This window comes from Palaemon carinicauda, chromosome 16, assembly GCF_036898095.1.
Source record: "Palaemon carinicauda isolate YSFRI2023 chromosome 16, ASM3689809v2, whole genome shotgun sequence".
In the NCBI taxonomy this organism is placed as follows: domain Eukaryota; kingdom Metazoa; phylum Arthropoda; class Malacostraca; order Decapoda; family Palaemonidae; genus Palaemon; species Palaemon carinicauda.
The window spans coordinates 132023761-132042456 of NC_090740.1; the positions used below are offsets into that span (position 1 = coordinate 132023761).

Below are 18696 nucleotides of genomic sequence, written 5' to 3' on the forward strand. Positions count from 1 at the left end.
TTATTCTAATCATAGTTACCCCCAGAAGAATATCACACTTACCATAAATTTAATTTCTACTTAATACAACCATATGGAATATACCATCTTAAAGTAATATGGATTTGCTTTACAACAATGCCAATGACAATACTGTATAATATAGTGTATATCAAGAAGGAAAGACCATAATTTAGATTACATTTTTCATCTTAAAAAATACAAGAGTACATCATAATTTCAATACTTCAATAGGATTCTAATAATTATCACAATCTAAGGCAAAGGGGTACAGTAATTAAAGCTCAAAATACATTTCATCATACTATCAACACCAACACAACTATGCATTTGCAAAACTTTCATCCTAAAATTGTAGTTTTAGTCAATAAATACAAATATATGACTGGGTGTCATAAAAAAACTACCATACTAAATACCTTTGAAGTGACTGACTGAGTCTGTTGAAATTTTCTTGTTTTCATTCTTATCCATAAATTCCAAATATGCCACTGCCTAAATGGTATGTATGTATATATGTACGTATGTATGACATATATGTATATATATTTATATATATATATATATATATATATATATATATATATATATATATATATATTTATTTGGGCTCAAGCCATGTCGTCCTGATGGAAGTTCCTTCTAGCAACTTCTACAGTATAATATTTCTGCTATTGATATATATATATATATATATATATATATATATATATATATATATATATATATATATATATACTGTGTGTATATGTATATATATATATATATATATATATATATATATATATATATATATATATATACTGTGTGTATATGTATATATATATATATATATATATATATATATATATATATATATATATATATATATATATATATATATATATATACACTGTATGTATAACTTCAAAGATCAAATTAAACCTTCAAGGAGGCTGTTGGAATACAATTTATTTTCTTCATTAGTAATGTAAATTGGATTGATCAGTTAGTCAGCAAAAACTACTCGCTGTAAAGAACCTTTACACGAAGCTTACCATACTTAAATATAACCATGAAAATCCCAAGAAATGTTTGAAATAAAAAAAAATCAGCTTCACTTTACCAACAGCAAGGAGAGCCAATATCCCAAGAGGAAGGATGCCTGGTTAGATTACACAACAAACCACACCCATGACTTTAAAATGCTTTATATTTTAAAACTTTATTGTATTCTGTATATATTTTCTTTATGGTCTATCACTACCAGTAACCATCTTTGGGTCTATGATTATTTCTACAAAAAAAAAAAAAAAAAAAAAAAAAAAAAAAAAAAAAAAAAAAAAAAAAAAAAAAACACTTTGTTCAAGATGACAAAAATTTATCTCTAATTTGACTATATTCATTTATATACTACAAAAAAAAAAAAAAAACCACTTTGTTCAAGATGACAAAAATTTTATCTCTAATTTGACTGTATTCATTTATATACCTACAAACTTTATAAAAATCAAATGTCCTAAAGCTACACATCATTATATAATTTGTATATATTTACTGAATTTCCTTACATCTTTTATAGTTTATTTGGATTGTGGTCTGTTGTGTATTTCTGCAGGCATCATAATATAAATGTTAAGAATACAAAAATGTGTATTTTGATCTTTAACACAGTTCATGGTAGTCGACCATTTTCCTAGCTATTCTTCTTCCTTTATATTCAACCTTTTTTTTTTTATTTTTACTAAACATACCTTCAATACAACAGAAAAGTAGATAGTAAAAAGCTATGATAGCTATTGATTCTGACAGAAAAAAAGCTCCTGAAAAAATTTTATTGGAAAAAGGGATACTGCATGTAGCAGAGGATTGATAAAACAAAAGCATACATTTCACACATACTACACATTAAATTGGTATGAAGGGAACACCTTTGAACTGATAACAGAGGTACCATTGATATAAATTTTCAACTTGAGCAAGACATACCATCTTCTATTATCTATCATAAAAATAAGTTATAACAAATACTGACCAGCCCATTCAGTGCCTGATTGAGAATCCAGAGAATGTGTAATCTTCAATATCCTTTTCATTCTTGAATTCTGCTTTATCAATGCGGGAGGATGGGCTTCCAGTATTCCGTAACCAATCTTTCCTGCGGATTTTTAAAATGTTTTTACTAAAAATAATTTTAGTAACCACAAACAATGTAAAAAAGGTGCCATGCTAATTTCGTAATAGACTAAAGTAAATAAAAAAAATCCATTCAATTTATACATGCAGTATGGTACTGTACTTTCTACACAGGTGCCAAAAATAAAATTATAGGCTATATTTAAAAAGAAAAATTTGAATCTTTCATCACAACACCATTACAGTATCACATATACTTAGATTTATATTCATGTCCTGAATGCTCCTGTTCAACAATTCTTTTTTATGCGAGGTAGAAGAATGTTCCCTTTGCATGCATCCTCTCGATCCTCCGGTGCATCTCACCCACAAACCTTGTTTTACATGAGTCTGTAGTACTGTACTATATAACAGGTCTAGGGATATTCCACACATGACTGCTTTCATTCAAATGACTAAATAGTACAATACCAGCATTTATGAAATAATCTTTTCACTTTGTATAATCATCTTGAGTTGAAGAGTGAATTCTTTATCCTGCAAGTACTTTACAGGTTTTGGGTTTGCTTTTTATAACCTGCCTTTTCTGGGTCGATTCACCGGGCGCCACAGGTCTCTCCCCAGAAATAGATTTTTCCTTCGTCAAAATCCCTTTATTAGGTGCTATCAGTAAATAGTACTTATGCATCACTCAAGTGTTTAGAAAATGTCAATGTTTACTTTATTGCATTTCACATGGTATTTATTGTTTTATACAAAACAAATAAATTTCATCATTAGGTTATCATTATGGTAAAGTTTCTTTTGGGCGACTTCTTGCTTTTTACTGGTTAACAAGTTGTTACTGTACCTAGTTAGTACTAGATATATTTTTGTTTGTGATCACCTATTCTCTTTCCCTTAAATGTACTCTAAAAAAAAAAGGATAATTTCACTCTGACTTACTGATTTGTTAATTAAGTTTTTTTTTGTGACTAGCTTTGCAATAATTCATTTTACACAGCTATTTTTAAAACTTTCCCATTCTCGTGCTTTTTCTTGCACCCACGACTCTTCTTGCTTTTATGTCCCTTCTTGCTTTCGTGCTTCTTCTTCCTCACTGCTTCCCAGATTCAATCTCTCTCATTCTTGCTACATCCATCGTCTAGTGAACAACCCCAAGATTTTCATCATCTCGTCTGACATGTACTCACCACTACAACCCCGAAGTGTTTCACCTTCTCTCTAGCTATCTCTAAATAGCAGAAGGCAATGACCTTAGAACAGAAAATGGAGGAGCTCAACGAGCGCAAAGAAGGGTTTCCCTTTGCAGCAGTTGGATGACTTTATGGGAACTATGGGAGTCACGTAAGGTACTTGGAGAAAAATGTGACTTAGATTCGTGCTTCTGTGACCATAAGTGGCTCATGCAGTATGAAACATTTCATAACAGTGAGGAACTAGGGTATAATCCAAATAGAAAATTACTTGTTCCTGTAGATAGAGAATCAGCACTGCATGATTAGCCATTGACTCCAGCACCAACAAATCTAGCAGCAGTGAAGGCCCAGAGTCAAGAAAAACTTCAAGACCTATTACAGCAGTTGTATGATGGCACAATTATCTGCCATCGATAACGATCCTGGAAGGTTTTTTCACAATTGCAGACTTCCTCTTTGTTGTCAAAGAATCATTTAATGACACGAAGCTACAGATGGCGAATGGCTGTTAGAAATGTCTGTAGCCCGACTGCGTGAAGGACTTTGCCCAGTTTAGTCCTGATGAGATTTTCAAATTATGGCCTTGGCACAGAGTAACATCTTTGTTAAATTGGAACAGTGAAATTGTACTTTGAGAGGTCTCAACTGATGAGAGGACTGATTAGAAGTGTGTTAGTGTATGGTGTACATGAAACTAAAAGACCACATTTTGAAAATGCTGTTATTCTTTTCTAAGAGTCTTATTGTGGATACTCATTAACAGTTGCATGTAGCTCATCTACCCAGATTTTAAGATAATGTTAGGACAGTAGCTACTACTTTATATTTTACCTGAAATTTATCTTTGGAGAATCTTTAAAATGAAGCAAAGTGATGCTGCACTTTTGTGTTTACTATATATTATTTGAGAGGTTTTATTTTGATGAATGTTGGGCCATTGATTTAATAGTGGCAGTAGGGGAGTTTTAAGGTAATTAATTCTTAAAGGAACTCTTAGTTTAGAGACAGAAATTAAGAATGAACAATTCAACAAAATTTTCAATTTATAGCCACCAGTTAAATTAAAAATATAGTAGTATAAGTTGTCTTTTAGGTTACCACTATAGTTTATCAAATTAAAACAGTATATAGATGTTAATCAAATTAAAACGGTAAATAGATAACGGTTGGATGGACCTTGATATGTTTATACCAAGTTTAAGATGTCTAAGTTTACCCTAGATTTTGGCAATGTTCCTACCTGGCAATCTGTTAGACAGGAGTTCAAGACCTGGTCAAGTCAAGTTTCTAGGATGTCTGCAACCAACTCATCTATGTGAGCTGGGGGGCAGATTTGGGAGAGCCTATAGGTCTACCTGCTGAGTTATCAGCAACCATTACCTGCCCCCTCCCTGGTCCTTGGTTGATGGAAAGGGGGATAGGGCACTGATCATGTGTATAATATGATCAGTCTCTCAGGGCATTGTCCTGTCCCTTACCTTTGCCATTCATGAGCGACCAATTAAACAATGTCCCTCCAACCACGGCAATGGCTCATTCAGAACATGAATTTTAGGTTCATTAAAATTAGCTTAATTTTTAAACAAAAATTATTTTAATAATTTCCTGACATTCATGGAAATTCCCACCTGCTTCCTCACTTACAAAGGCTGTGATTTTTCTGCACATACAAGGCCTCAGAAGAATGAAAAAACAGTATGGCAATGTCTGGGGAAGGCATTGTTTATACTAGTGCTCTATACGCCACTATATATTTATAGTGAGAAAAAAAGGGGTTCTATATATGACAAATTTGGAAATAATTTGTATTTTTCCTAACCATAAAAATCTGAAGCTCTTTACAATGGAGATGTATTTTGGCGACACCTGAAACTGGCCGTAAAACTTTTAGTAAGGTATTACTCCCCTATGCTGGTTAGTGGTAGGGAGCAGGAGGTAGACCCACCACCTGGCTCACTCTCGCAGTAGCTAACCCAAGCCGCTTTGCAATTACAGGCAGGACTTCCTGGGGGTTAGCTGATGGCAGGCCAGAACAGTATGTGTAAAGACGTTCAGGTTTGTATGGTTGGGAAAAATACAAATTTCAAAATTTGTTATTTGTTCCAACCCCTACCTCGCTGGGAGATCAGGAACATAACAATAAACTGTACATGCATATATCAGGATACAAAGGGATGATGATACCAACCTACAGTTAGAGAAAATCAGGTTGCAGAGTTCCCTTGGCTTGCTCAAGCCCCAGGAGAGGGAAGAATGAAAGGCGAAAAGGCCAGTCATGCGTACATTCACACTACTGTATACTTATAACCGGGTAACATCTACCCTCCATTGACTGCTGCTTTTCCTACTAGAAAGATGAGGTGTTGTTGATCACTTTTTATACATCCACAAATGGACCCATGGAGAATATGTCAAGGCTCCTGTGGGTTACGTCTCGCAGGTAGCGGGCGGCAAAAGTAGACCGACGTTTCACACGTCCTCCTGCAAGACCTAGGTCACATTGAAGTTCTTTTAACCGGCAGGGTTGTACTAATGCCCCTGATGCCATTGAGCTCTAGGTCTATGGTCAAGAGGGGGTGAGTCTGTTTGGAGGGCTTGTTCGATGACTTCCCTGATCCAGGAATATATTGAATTCCTTGTAATCCTCCACTTGACTACCTGTGCTAGTGAACAGTCTAATGATCTGTGGTTGAGCTGAAGCAGTTCGTTTAAGATATTTCCTCAGCGCCTTTACAAGGCATAATAACAGTTGATCTGGATCATTTGTTACAGTACAGAGACACTCAATCTGGAGGGGCCCGAATCTAGGATCCACCACAGCTGGATTTTGAGTCTTAGCAATAAACTCAGGGACAAAGTTGAATGCAGCAATAAACTCAGGGACAAAGTTGAATATCACTTAACCCCATTTCCTTGAATGGGCAAAGTCATATGACAGACCATGTATCTCGCGGAATCTCTTTGCCAAGGTCAGGGCTAAGAGGAAAACCATCTTTAGAGTCCAGTTGCTTTTTGAAGCTCAACTAAGAGGTTCATAAGGTGCTTCTTTCACTGATTGCAGTACTGTACTCATACTACATCCCACAGAGGCGGTCTGACTTCCGACTAAGGGCTAAATAATTTGAAACTATGTATGAGGAGAGAGAATTCCGTTAAGGAGGAAAGGTCAATTTCATTCAGTTTAAAGGTGAGGCTTAAAGCTGAGCAATAACCTTTCACCGCTGACACTGAACAGACTTTTTCCTTCCTGAGGTATACTGTAACAGAATTTCACTATTGTTGGAATAGTGGCACTGAGTGGAGGGATACCCCTTCCACAACACCAACCAGAGAAGATAGTCCACTTTGCTGGATGAACAGCAATAAATGACTCTCAGAGGTATCTAGCCATTCTCCTTGCAACTGGGTGCATAAAACCTCGTGCAATGATGAGTGGTAGATAACCTCCAAGCATGAAGAATTAGCGAAGCTACTCGTCTGTGGAAAATCTGAACATGTAGTTGTTTAAGTAGCTCAGAAAGTGGAGGGAGTTCCCTGGGTGCCTTTGGGAGCAAATGTAGGTCTGGAAACCAATCTGCATTTTGCCACATCGGAGCTATTAAGGTCATCGATAGGTTTTTGAGATGACCGAACTTTTGTTCACAAGCCTTCTTACTAGGCAGAAGGGGGGAAACGCATAGATGTCTAGGTTGTTTCCAGGTTTTCTTGCCAGAACACTTGTGGATCTGGTAGTGGGGAGCATTAAACTGGTAGTTTGTGGTCGACAGACGTCGCGGATAGACCTATTGTTGGCAAACCCCATAAAGTCCGGACTTTGTTGGCTATCTCTTGATACAAAGAAAACTCTGTGCCAACTATCTGAGACTTCCTGATCAGTTTATCTGCCAAGATAATTCTCTTGCCTGGTATGAAACTGGTTGAGAGGGTCACCGAGTTATCTTCCGTCCATCTGATTATCTCCACAGCCAGATGGCAGAGGGCTGCGAAAAAGTACCTCCTTGCCAGTTTATGTAAGCCACCATGGTGGTGTTGTCACTCATCAACACCTCAGTGTGTCCTGAAAGGAGCTGTTGGAAATGTTTGAGAGCTAGAAAGACTGCTCCCATCTCTAGCAGGTTCATGCTCAGCTTTGGACCATAGTCTGGAGATGGTGTGCTGTAAGCAGGCACCCTCAATTGTAGCGTTAACCACGGAGGGTTTTGTTTTATAAGACCCACTGTACAACTTTAGGTTTCCATGTTCCTGGCGAGGTTTATCGGCATACGGGTGAGCAAGCATGTGCAACTAAATAAGTACAGTACATGTCATCTATTTACCATCTATTATGAGGGTGTTAGTTTGTAAGGTACAGTAATTATATACCAAATCAAGCAACATAAATGGTTAGAGACAGGGAGAGAGGCGGCAACTGATCGCCAACATCCAAGACACTGTACTTTGTTAGTGGTATTAGTGGAAGTAGTCGTTAGGGAGCACCTGTAGTTGCGCAGACCTCGGCAGAGAAGAGAGTTCCCCATGCACCTTTCCTTAGTGTCGAGTAGGATTTCTCTTATGAAAATGAATAGTTTCACATGTAAGGGTTATTTGCCCAAGCATGCAAAGAACACAAACCCTTGCCAGGAGCCCAGAGGTTGGTAAATAATGTTAATGGCACTCCTTGTATGGTGAGGTGAGGGCTTGCAATGCCACACTGGTGAGTGTTAATTAGCGTTGATGAGCGTTAGCGAGCGCTGACAAGATGGTAGTGCAGATGTGGATGCTTGTGCATCCACATGATATACAGTATCGATGCATGATATATCTCTTTTGAGTAGCAAACTAATGCTCATATAGTTACTGCTTACTCATAGCAAGTAGACAATGTTATAAGAAGATGTACTGCATAAAGAGATCTGCACTGTTCTCACTGTACTTGTGTGCTATACAACAAGTCCCAAGTGGGGGAGTGAGTTATTAAGCGCTAGGATGGCAAGTGTGCTGAACACCCTTTTGGCGAGAGTTGAGTTAGGCGCGTAGGTACGAGTGTGTGCTGAACTCCCTCAACTGTATGTTGTGGCGAGAGATGGTTCTAGCATGTAGCTGTTGTGAGTGCTGAACTTCCAATGAGGACAAGTGAGTAAGCTCATAGGTGGTAACGCTTTAAGCTCCTCGCCCCCTAACCTCACTGGATGAGAGGTTAATCGTACTAGCACATTAGGGTTGTCATTCTTTTGTCAGAAGAGAAACTGGAGTGGAGAAGAGAAATGGAAAATAGAGGATTGAAGATCAGCAGGAAAAAGAAAGTATTTGAGATTGGAGAATGGGGAAGTTAGTTTATATGGAGAGAGATTGAGGATCAACAGCTGCAGAGGATGGTGATCTGGGGGCAGAAATAAACCACAGAATACAAGCAGGATGGAAGAATTGAAAAAAAGTGTGGAGTACTATGCAACAGGAAAATAGGGGTTAAGATGAAAGGTAAAGTACACAAGACAGTTGTGAGACCGGCAATGATGCATGGAGCAGAGACGTGGGAAATAAAGAAGACAGAAGAGAAGAAGCTGGATGTGGTAGGGATGAGAATGTTGAGATGGATGTGTGGGGTGACAAGAAGAGATAAGATACGGAATGAGGTAATAAGGGGTACCACAGGAGTTAGAGAACTATCAGATAAGATCCAAGAAAGTAGACTGAGGTGGTATAGTCATATCATGAGAAGAGATGAACAGTATATTGGGAGGAGAGTGATGGAAATGGAGGTACAGGGAACGAGAAGGAGAGGGAGACCAAAGCGAAGGTGGATGGACTGTATCAAAGGGATTAACTGGTGATGAAGTGTGGGACAGAGGTAGATGGAGAACGCTGGCCAGAAACATCGACCCCACATAAAAGTGGGAAAAGATGCAAACAAGAAGATTCTTTTGTTAAAGAACATAAGTTTCTCCCTAGTATGAATTTGAAACTATGAGGCTACGTTTTGGCATTATACAGCTCCCTGAGATTTGTTGTGTGCACGATGAAGTTTATAACCTCAAAGAGTTATAGTCTAGGGGTGGTTTCTTCCTCAAAAGAGGTTGAAACCTTAAGGCACAGCTCCCGAAGGACCTGGCCTTGCAAAGCTCCATGAGCTTTGTTGTGCCCTAGAGGTATAATATAGGCTATCACTCTGAGGAGTTATAGCCTTCAAGAGGGTAAAATATCAAGCACAGATCCAGAAGGTACTGGCCTCACAAAGCTTCATGAGCTATGTGCTCAACAGGATCGATGTAGGAGTTATATATAATTAAAGTTAGAGACTACAATACTCGTTGATGAGAGGCAGCAATAGCAAGCAGTCTGCATCTAACGAGACTCATTGTACCCTGAAGGTAAAACAGTGAAGAGAAGGCACTGCAAGAGCTTTGCTGAGAATGGACAAATCCAATCCCATCAGAGGAATCCTCCGGAGGGAAAACAATCAAATGAAGACTGTCTCTCCCACAGATATGAAAGGCAATCAACCTCTGTTTCCATTGTCGGCAATCCCTCAAAGGAATTCCCTCTCCGACTAGAGGCTCCCAAGGGACTAAATCGTCCTCTGCTCTCGTATCTACGCTGAAGCTGTAGGAATGAAGGTGAGCAGAATTAAAGTGTTACAGTATACTGTAACAGTTACGGAAACCATTTTGTATTGAAGGAAAAGAAAAATTAAAAATTTTTGGACAGTTGGTTCTATATTGTGGTTGTTAAACCAAATAATGAGAAGAGGACCGACAACACCTGCTTTCTTCCGAACCAAAATAAAAAGTGGCTTGTGTTAGCTACCTGCTAACCGTACCCCGCTAACCAGTGGAGGGGAGTAACAGCCCGCTAAAAGTTTTACGGCTAGTTTCAGCTGTTGCCGAAATATACCTCCTTGTACAGAGCTAAAAAGTATGTGCTTTATTTGGTGCCAGAACAAAATCTTTTAAATTTTACTGGTTTCATTTTGTTACCATTGTTTTTTAATGAATTTTTTTTCAAGAATAAATAGGATATGAATTTTATGTAAGAACTGAAATCATTATTTTAGTTTAGAATCAAGTTATTTGAGAGATTGATGGTAAATTACGCTCTAATTGCATATGCAATAAAGATATCAATGAAAACAATATGACTCTTAAGGAATAATAAAATTAAATTACAAGCAAAACAGACAGACCTCTACATAAAGGAAAGAAAACCCTGCACAAAGAGAAATAAAAAAAATGACACGGTACATAAACTTAAAAGAAAAACCACCTGCTTCTGAAACAAAATTGAACAAAAATATGGCTCCCCCCCAAAAAAATTAAAAGAATCTATTACATACAGGAAATAAATTATATAGAACAAGTAACTCACACTCAACTACGAAAACAGCAATTACCTAATGATAATGTAAAAAAAAATATCACCTATTGCAGTCGTATATACACCAGCATAACACTGTATTGTACTATAGTTTGAAAAGTAAAATCCCAACAACAATAATACTAACAGATTATTACAATGAAATGATAATGCTATGAAAATCTTATGAATACTGAAGTAAGGATACTGTACTTCTAAATTAAGCAAAATTCTGGAAACAGTAGATTAGTAAACTTATAAATGATGAGCAAGCTTCCTCCTCCAGAGCCCAGCAACCAGGTGTATGTGCTGTTCTAGGAAGTTTGACAGCAATGTCAATTTCTTAAGTTTGACTGAATATCAAAATTAACCTACGATAAAGTAATGGAGTTGCAACAAAACAAAATGTTATTTTCCTTAGTAAAATAAATTTTTGAATATACTTACCCGATGATCATGTAGCTGCAACTCTGTTGCCCGACAGAAAAAACCTACGGTCGGGATACGCCAGCGATCGCTATACAGGTGGGGGTGTACAACAACAGCGCCATCTGTCGAGTAGGTACTCAGGTACTTCTTGTCAACAAGAACCAATTTTCTCCTTGGTCCACTGGGTCTCTATGGGGAGGAAGGGAGGGTCCTTAAATTCATGATCATCGGGTAAGTATATTCAAAAATTTATTTTACTAAGGAAAATAACATTTTTCAATATTAATCTTACCCGATGATCATGTAGCTGATTCACACCCAGGGGGGTGGGTGGAGACCAGCATACATGTTAACATTAGAAGCTAAGTATCCCGTATTTCATTTTAGCAGTTATTCAAAATAACAAACATAAAATAAATAAGTACCTGGTAAGGAAGTCGACTTGAACCATTACTCTGCCTTTTTAAGTACGTCTTCCTTACTGAGCCTCGCGATCCTCTTAGGATGCTGAGCGACTCCTAGGTGCTGAAGTATGAAGGGCTGCAACCCATACTAAAGGACCTCATCACAACCTCTAATCTAGGCGCTTCTCAAGAAAGAATTTGACCACCCGCCAAATCAACCAGGATGCGAAAGGCTTCTTAGCCTTCCGTACAACCCAAAAACAACAATAAAAAGCATTTCAAGAGAAAGATTAAAAAAGGTTATGGGATTATGGGAATGTAGTGGTTGAGCCCTCACCTACTACTGCACTCGCTGCTACGAATGGTCCCAGAGTGTAGCAGTTCTCGTAAAGAGACTGGACATCTTTAAGGTAAAATGATGCAAACACTGACTTGCTTCTCCAATAGGTTGCATCCATTACACTCTGCAGAGAACGGTTCTGTTTGAAGGCCACTGAAGTAGCGACAGCTCTAACTTCATGTGTCCTTACCTTCAGCAAAGCATGGTCTTCCTCATTCAGATGAGAATGAGCTTCTCTAATCAAAAGCCTGATGTAATAAGAAACTGCGTTCTTCGACATCGGTAAAGAAGGTTTCTTAATAGAACACCATAAAGCTTCTGATTGTCCTCGTAATGGCTTTGTACGTCTTAAATAGTACTTAAGAGCTCTTACTGGGCATAGTACTCTCTCTTGTTCGTTTCCAACCAAATTGGACAGGCTTGGAATCTCGAACGATTTGGGCCAAGGACGAGAAGGGAGCTCGTTTTTAGCTAAAAAACCAAGCTGTAAGGAACATGTAGCCGTTTCAGATGTAAAACCTATGTTCCTGCTGAAGGCGTGTATCTCACTGACTCTTTTAGCTGTTGCTAAGCAAATGAGGAAAAGAGTCTTCAAAGTGAGATCTTTAAAAGAGGCTGATTGAAGCGGTTCGAACCTTGCTGACATCAGGAACCTTAAAACCACGTCTAAGTTCCAACTTGGTGTGGCTAACCGACGCTCCTTTGAGGTCTCAAAAGACTTAAGGAGGTCCTGTAGATCTTTGTTGGTGGAAAGATCTAAGCCTCTGTGGCGGAAGACTGCTGCCAACATGCTTCTGTAACCTTTGATCGTAGGAGCTGATAGGGATCTTACATTCCTTAGGTGTAAAAGGAAGTCAGCTATCTGCGTTACAGAGGTACTGGTTGAGGAAACTGAATTCGCCTTGCACCAGCTTCGGAAGACTTCCCATTTTGACTAGTAGACCTTGAGAGTGGATGTCCTCCTTGCTCTGGCAATCGCTCTGGCTGCCTCCTTCGAAAAGCCTCTAGCTCTTGAGAGTCTTTCGATAGTCTGAAGGCAGTCAGACGAAGAGCGTGGAGGCTTGGGTGTACCTTCTTTACATGCGGCTGACGCAGAAGGTCCACTCTTAGAGGAAGAGTCCTGGGAACGTCTACTATCCATTGCAGTACCTCGGTGAACCATTCTCTCGCGGGCCAGAGGGGAGCAACCAACGTCAACCGTGTCCCTTCGTGAGAGGCGAACTTCTGCAGTACCTTGTTGACAATCTTGAACGGGGGGAACGCATACAGGTCTAGATGGGACCAATCCAGAAGAAAGGCATCTACGTGAACTGCTGCTGGGTCCGGAATCGGTGAGCAATAATTTGGGAGCCTCTTGGTCATCGAGGTAGCGAACAGATCTATGGTGGGCTGACCCCACAGGGCCCATAGTCTGTTGCAAACATTCTTGTGAAGGGTCCACTCTGTGGGGATGACCTGACCCTTCCGGCTGAGGCGGTCTGCCATGACATTCATGTCGCCTTGAATGAACCTCGTTACAAGCGATATCTTTCGATCTCTTGACCAGGTGAGGAGGTCCCTTGCGATCTCGAACAACTTCCTCGAATGAGTCCCTCCTTGCTTGGAGATGTACGCCAAGGCTGTAGTGTTGTCGGAGTTCACCTCCACCACCTTGCCTAGAAGGAGGGACTTGAAGCTTCTCAAGGCCAGATGAACTGCCAGTAGCTCCTTGCAGTTGATGTGAAGTGCTCTTTGATCCGGATTCCACGTGCCCGAGCATTCCCGTCCGTCCAGTGTCGCACCCCAGCCCGTGTCCGATGCGTCCGAGAAGAGAAGGTGGTCGGGGGTCTGAACAGCCAGTGGTAGACCTTCCTTGAGAAGAATGCTGTTCTTCCACCAAGTCAGTGCAGACTTCATCTCTTCGGATATAGGAACTGAGACCGCTTCTAGCGTCATGTCCTTTCTCCAGTGAGCAGCTAGATGATACTGAAGGGGTCGGAGGTGGAGTCTCCCTAACGCGATGAACTGGGCCAGTGATGAAAGCGTCCCTGTTAGACTCATCCACTGTCTGACTGAACATCGGTTCCTCTTCAGCATGCTCTGGATGCATTCTTGGGCTTGACTGATTCTGGGGGCCGACGGAAAAGCCCGAAAAGCTCGACTCTGAATCTCCATACCTAGATAGACTATAGTTTGGGATGGGACGAGTTGGGACTTTTCTAAATTGACCAGGATCAGGAGACCCAATTCCTTGGTCAGATCCATAGTCCATTTGAGATTCTCCAGACAGCGACGACTTGACGGAGCTCTTAAAAGCCAGTCGTCCAAATAGAGGGAGGCTCTGATGTCTGCCAAATGCAGGAATTTGGCAATATTCCTCATCAGTTTGGTAAACACTAAAGGTGCCGTGCTTAGGCCAAAGCACAGGGCTTGGAACTGGTAAACGACCTTTCCAAAGACGAACCTTAGGAAAGGTTGGGAGTCTGGATGGACTGGGACGTGAAAGTACGCGTCCTTTAGGTCCAACGAGACCATCCAGTCTTCCTTCCTGACCGATGCTAGCACCGACTTCGTCGTCTCCATGGTGAACGTCTGCTTGGTGACAAAAGCATTGAGAGCACTGACGTCCAGCACCGGTCTCCACCCTCCTGTCTTCTTCGCTACTAAGAAGAGACGGTTGTAGAAGCCCGGGGATTGATAGTCCCGGACTATGACTACCGCTCCCTTTTGTAGCAAGAGAGACACCTCTTGCTGTAAAGCTAGCCTCTTGTCCTCCTCTCTGTAACTGGGAGAGAGGTCGATGGGAGTAGTTGCTAGAGGGGGCTTGCGCAAGAATGGAATCCTGTACCCCTCTCTTAGCAACTTCACAGACTGTGCGTCTGCACCCCTGTTCTCCCAGGCCTGCCAGTAGTTCTTGAGCCTGGCTCCCACTGCTGTCTGGAGAGGTTGGCAGTCAGACTCTGCCTTTTGAGGACTTGGAACCCTTCTTCTTTTTGCCACGTTGACTGTCGGCACGGGTACCTCCTCTGCTGGAGGTTCTGCCACGAAAGGGCGGAATGAACCTAGACGCTGGTGTGTCCATCCTAGGTCTAGGCACGGAAGGTAAAGCTGTGACTTTACGTGCGGATGACGCCACCAGGTCATGGGTATCCTTCTGGATCAACGAGGCGGCAATCCCCTTGATCAGCTCTTCCGGAAAGAGACACTTGGAAAGCGGAGCAAACATCAACTCCGACTTCTGACATGGTGTGATCCCCGCAGACAAGAAGGAGCAAAGGTGATCCCGCTTCTTAAGAACTCCAGACACGTACGAAGCCGCAAGCTCGCCAGACCCATCCCGAATGGCTTTGTCCATGCATGACATGATGAGCATGGCAGAGTCCTTATCCGAAGGGGAGGTCTTTCTGCTTAACGCTCCCAAACACCAGTCCAGGAAGTTGAAGATCTCAAAAGCACGAAAAACTCCCTTCAAAAGATGGTCCATGTACGAAAAGGTCCAGCAAATCTTAGAGCGTCTCATAGCCAGCCTGCGGGGAGAGTCTACCAGACTTGAGAAGTCGCCCTGGGCAGAGGCAGGAACTCCCAAGCCGGGATCTTCTCCCGTGGCATACCAGACGCTAGATTTGGAAGCAAGCTTGGTCGGTGGAAAGATGAAGGATGTCTTCCCAAGTTGCTTCTTGGACTGCAACCACTCTCCCAGTACCCTTAAAGCTCTCTTGGATGAGCGCGCGAGTACGAGCTTTGTAAAGGCAGGAGCTGCTGACTGCATGCCTAAAGCGAACTCAGAGGGAGGTGAGCGCGGGGTTGCAGACACAAACTGGTCCGGATACAACTCCCTAAACAGGGCAAGGACCTTCCTAAAGTCTAAGGAGGGAGGCGTAGTCTTGGGTTCCTCTATGTCGGAGTGTTGATCGTCCAAATGCGCAGCTTCGTCGTCATCAGAGACTCCTTCATCCGAATGCTGAGGAGGAAGCGGCAAAGGAGAAAAAAGCTGAACGGCTGAATCCGGCAGCACGGGTGCATGCGTAGCTGCACTGGATCCAACATCATGCCGCTGCTGGTCAGTCTGAGAGCTGGCAACAACAAAAGCGGAGTGATGGTGCGTAGTGGGGACTGCCGTGGGTTGCGGAGACTGCCGCATTGCGTCAAAACACGGCAGCTTGACAGCACCTTCCCACTGCTGATGCGGTAGCTCACGCATGTCAACGGAGGGTGCCGCACGTCGGCTAACGTCAACATGCGTCTGGCAGGGTCGACTGCGCATCGGTGGTGGAGCTCTCACAGCCGGAGTGTGGGAGCAGGCAGCCGCAGTGTCTGCTGAGCGCACAACCGTGGCAGGTTGTAGGTTAACAGGTGCAGTGTCAGCCTTCTCAGCACGATACTCCTGCATGAAGGAAGCAAGCTGAGTCTGCATAGACTGCAGCATAGACCACTTAGGGTCTACAGTGGTTGGTGCGGCAACAGACGGAGTGATTGCCTGCTGCGGAACCACTCTACCTCTCTTGGGAGGTGTGCAGTCTTCGGAAGACTGCGGCGAGTCCGAACTGACCCAGTGGCTACACCTGGGCCGTTGGACTCGCTCGGAAGGGACCTTGCGCTTGAGAGGTCGTGAGACCTTGGTCCAGCGTTTCTGCCTAGAAACTTCTTCCACAGACGAGGAATGAATGGGCTCACTCGTCTGTTTGTGGATGGGACGATCTCTGCAAGATACGTCCGCAACCACTGAGGGTACATCCGTACGCTGATCAAGGCCTGTCGAACCCTTTGGTCCTTCGACATTGCTTCTCCCCTGGGCTTGGGAGCTTGCAAGAGGTCCCGGACTGGGAGGACGACTGGCACGAACAGATGCACCCTCATGCGTAACACTGACACTGACACTTTTCACCGCACTTGCACTCACTACACTTCCCACTGCACTTTTCTCTTTCAACTCTTTGACATCGGCCAAGAGTTGATTGCGGTCATTAGCTAATGACTCCACTCTGTCACCAAGAGCCTGAATGGCACGCATCATGTCCGCCATCGAGGGTTGAGAGCTAGTAGAAGGGTCGGGAGTCACCACTACAGGGGAAGGAATAGGTTGAGGGGCATGGGGAGAGGAAAAATCAAAAGAGCGAGACGAACTCCTCCTGATCCTATCCTTCTCTAGCCTACGTGCATTCTTAAGGAATTCATTAAAATCGAATTCCGAAAGCCCAGCGCATTCCTCACATTGATCTTCCAATTGACAGGATTTACCCCTACAATTGGAACAAACGGTGTGAGGATCTATAGAGGCCTTCGGAAGACGCCTAAAACAGTCCCTAGCGCTACACTGCCTGTACTTGGGGACTTGAGTATGGTCAGACATCTTGAATCAGCCAAGGGGGGAATCCAAAATCTATCAAAGTCGTCAACAATTAATCCAAAACAAATCAAAAAAGCTTGATAAGCTAATGATAATAACTCCTGTCCAGCGAAAGCTAATATCTAGAGAGAATACATCACCAAAAAGCGTGAAATCAACTCCAGAAACAACAGTGTATCAAGTAGGTCTTGCCGGTGGCACGACAGAGGAAAAATTGGTTCTTGTTGACAAGAAGTACCTGAGTACCTACTCGACAGATGGCGCTGTTGTTGTACACCCCCACCTGTATAGCGATCGCTGGCGTATCCCGACCGTAGGTTTTTTCTGTCGGGCAACAGAGTTGCAGCTACATCATCATCGGGTAAGATTAATATTGAAAAATAATAATACAGTAATCACATTTCGATTGGAAGTACCCTATACATATTCCTTTCTTATTAGAGATGTGACTGTAAAACCAAGGCTTTATCAAAATGGCAGCTGACTGTTAGCAATCACAAAAACCAAGATCCTATAAAGTAGGGAGCTGTCTGTTAGCAACTACAAAAGGGGGACTTTTAAAGGAAGTATAAGAAAATATTAGCATATACATGGATATTTAAGATTTTAAGAGAAGTATGCATACTAATTACTTTAACATGCAATATTCAAAATACTATAGTAAATATCAAATACATATCCTTTGAAATAAAATAGAAGATGGATAAACCAACAATTTCTCATGTTGTAGTCTTGGGATGAGCAAAAATAAAATAAAAAGAAGAGGACTTTAACAAAGTATCAAAATATATAAATGGATAAAGAAAATCAGGGTTAAGTACAACTGTACAGTATTAGTAATCAAGCCATGTTTTACTTTCCACACCATACACATACATAATCACAACCATTTCCTGAGGTCCTTGCAACTGCCCTTGCACAGTGTCATGACGTGTGTTCATGCACCATCCTCGCAACCCTAACTTTCTTCCCTGTTGCTCAGTATACTGAAAATTCAGAAAACTGATACAGTATATAACTGTAGACATATACAAGACAATGTAATTAGTGAATTGTCAATCTCCTATCAATTGAATAACTAAAGCATTTCAAATAGCTAAGGAATGAAGAACATGCCATAAATGCTTTATAATTTTGGCCTAAATGTACATCAAATGTAAAGATGAAAGGAAGAATAGACTATGAAAGGACCATTTCAATATTCAGAAAGTAGTAAATTCTTCCAAATGTTTAAAACTTTTCATTTGAAATAGTACAATCAGACCTTACCATTCATGGGTATCATGAATTTTATTATTTGTGGAAATGGCCTAGCATTCCATAAAGCAATATTTATGGGTATTGGTTCATAATTTTATAATACCAGTGGTGACTATTTCAATGCAGGATTGGACTGTCAGGCTGTGAACACCAACACCGCTTTAAAAAACATCACAAATCCCTAACCACAGACTTCTCTCATATAATAATCATGCCATTAAAATCAGCGAGGAACTCCCTGAAAGAAGTTAGCCAGCTTCTAACACCCATAGAGTAATCAGCCACTGTCAAAGG

The 18696-nt window shown here is 41.3% G+C and overlaps 1 protein-coding gene across 3 annotated transcripts in view; it reads right to left on the minus strand.

Moving 5' to 3' along the window:
• Positions 1-1323: 1323 nt before the first annotated feature.
• The window catches only part of LOC137655881 (acylphosphatase-2-like), a 104457-nt gene continuing 87084 nt past the window's right edge, over positions 1324-18696 (minus strand). Inside the window, exons 3-4 of one of the 3 annotated variants that reach the window (XR_011046894.1) lie at positions 1472-2137; positions 1324-1392 (exon numbers count right to left, since the gene is read on the minus strand). Coding sequence is in view for 2 of the 3 variants with exons in the window: in XM_068390101.1 (XP_068246202.1) it covers positions 2023-2137; positions 18019-18128 (225 nt within the window). In the remaining variant the exon portion in view is untranslated. Of the gene's footprint in view, positions 1393-1471; positions 2138-18018; positions 18129-18696 lie in introns of those variants that run through there. The other 2 variants (XM_068390101.1, XM_068390100.1) reach the window with 2 other exon arrangements.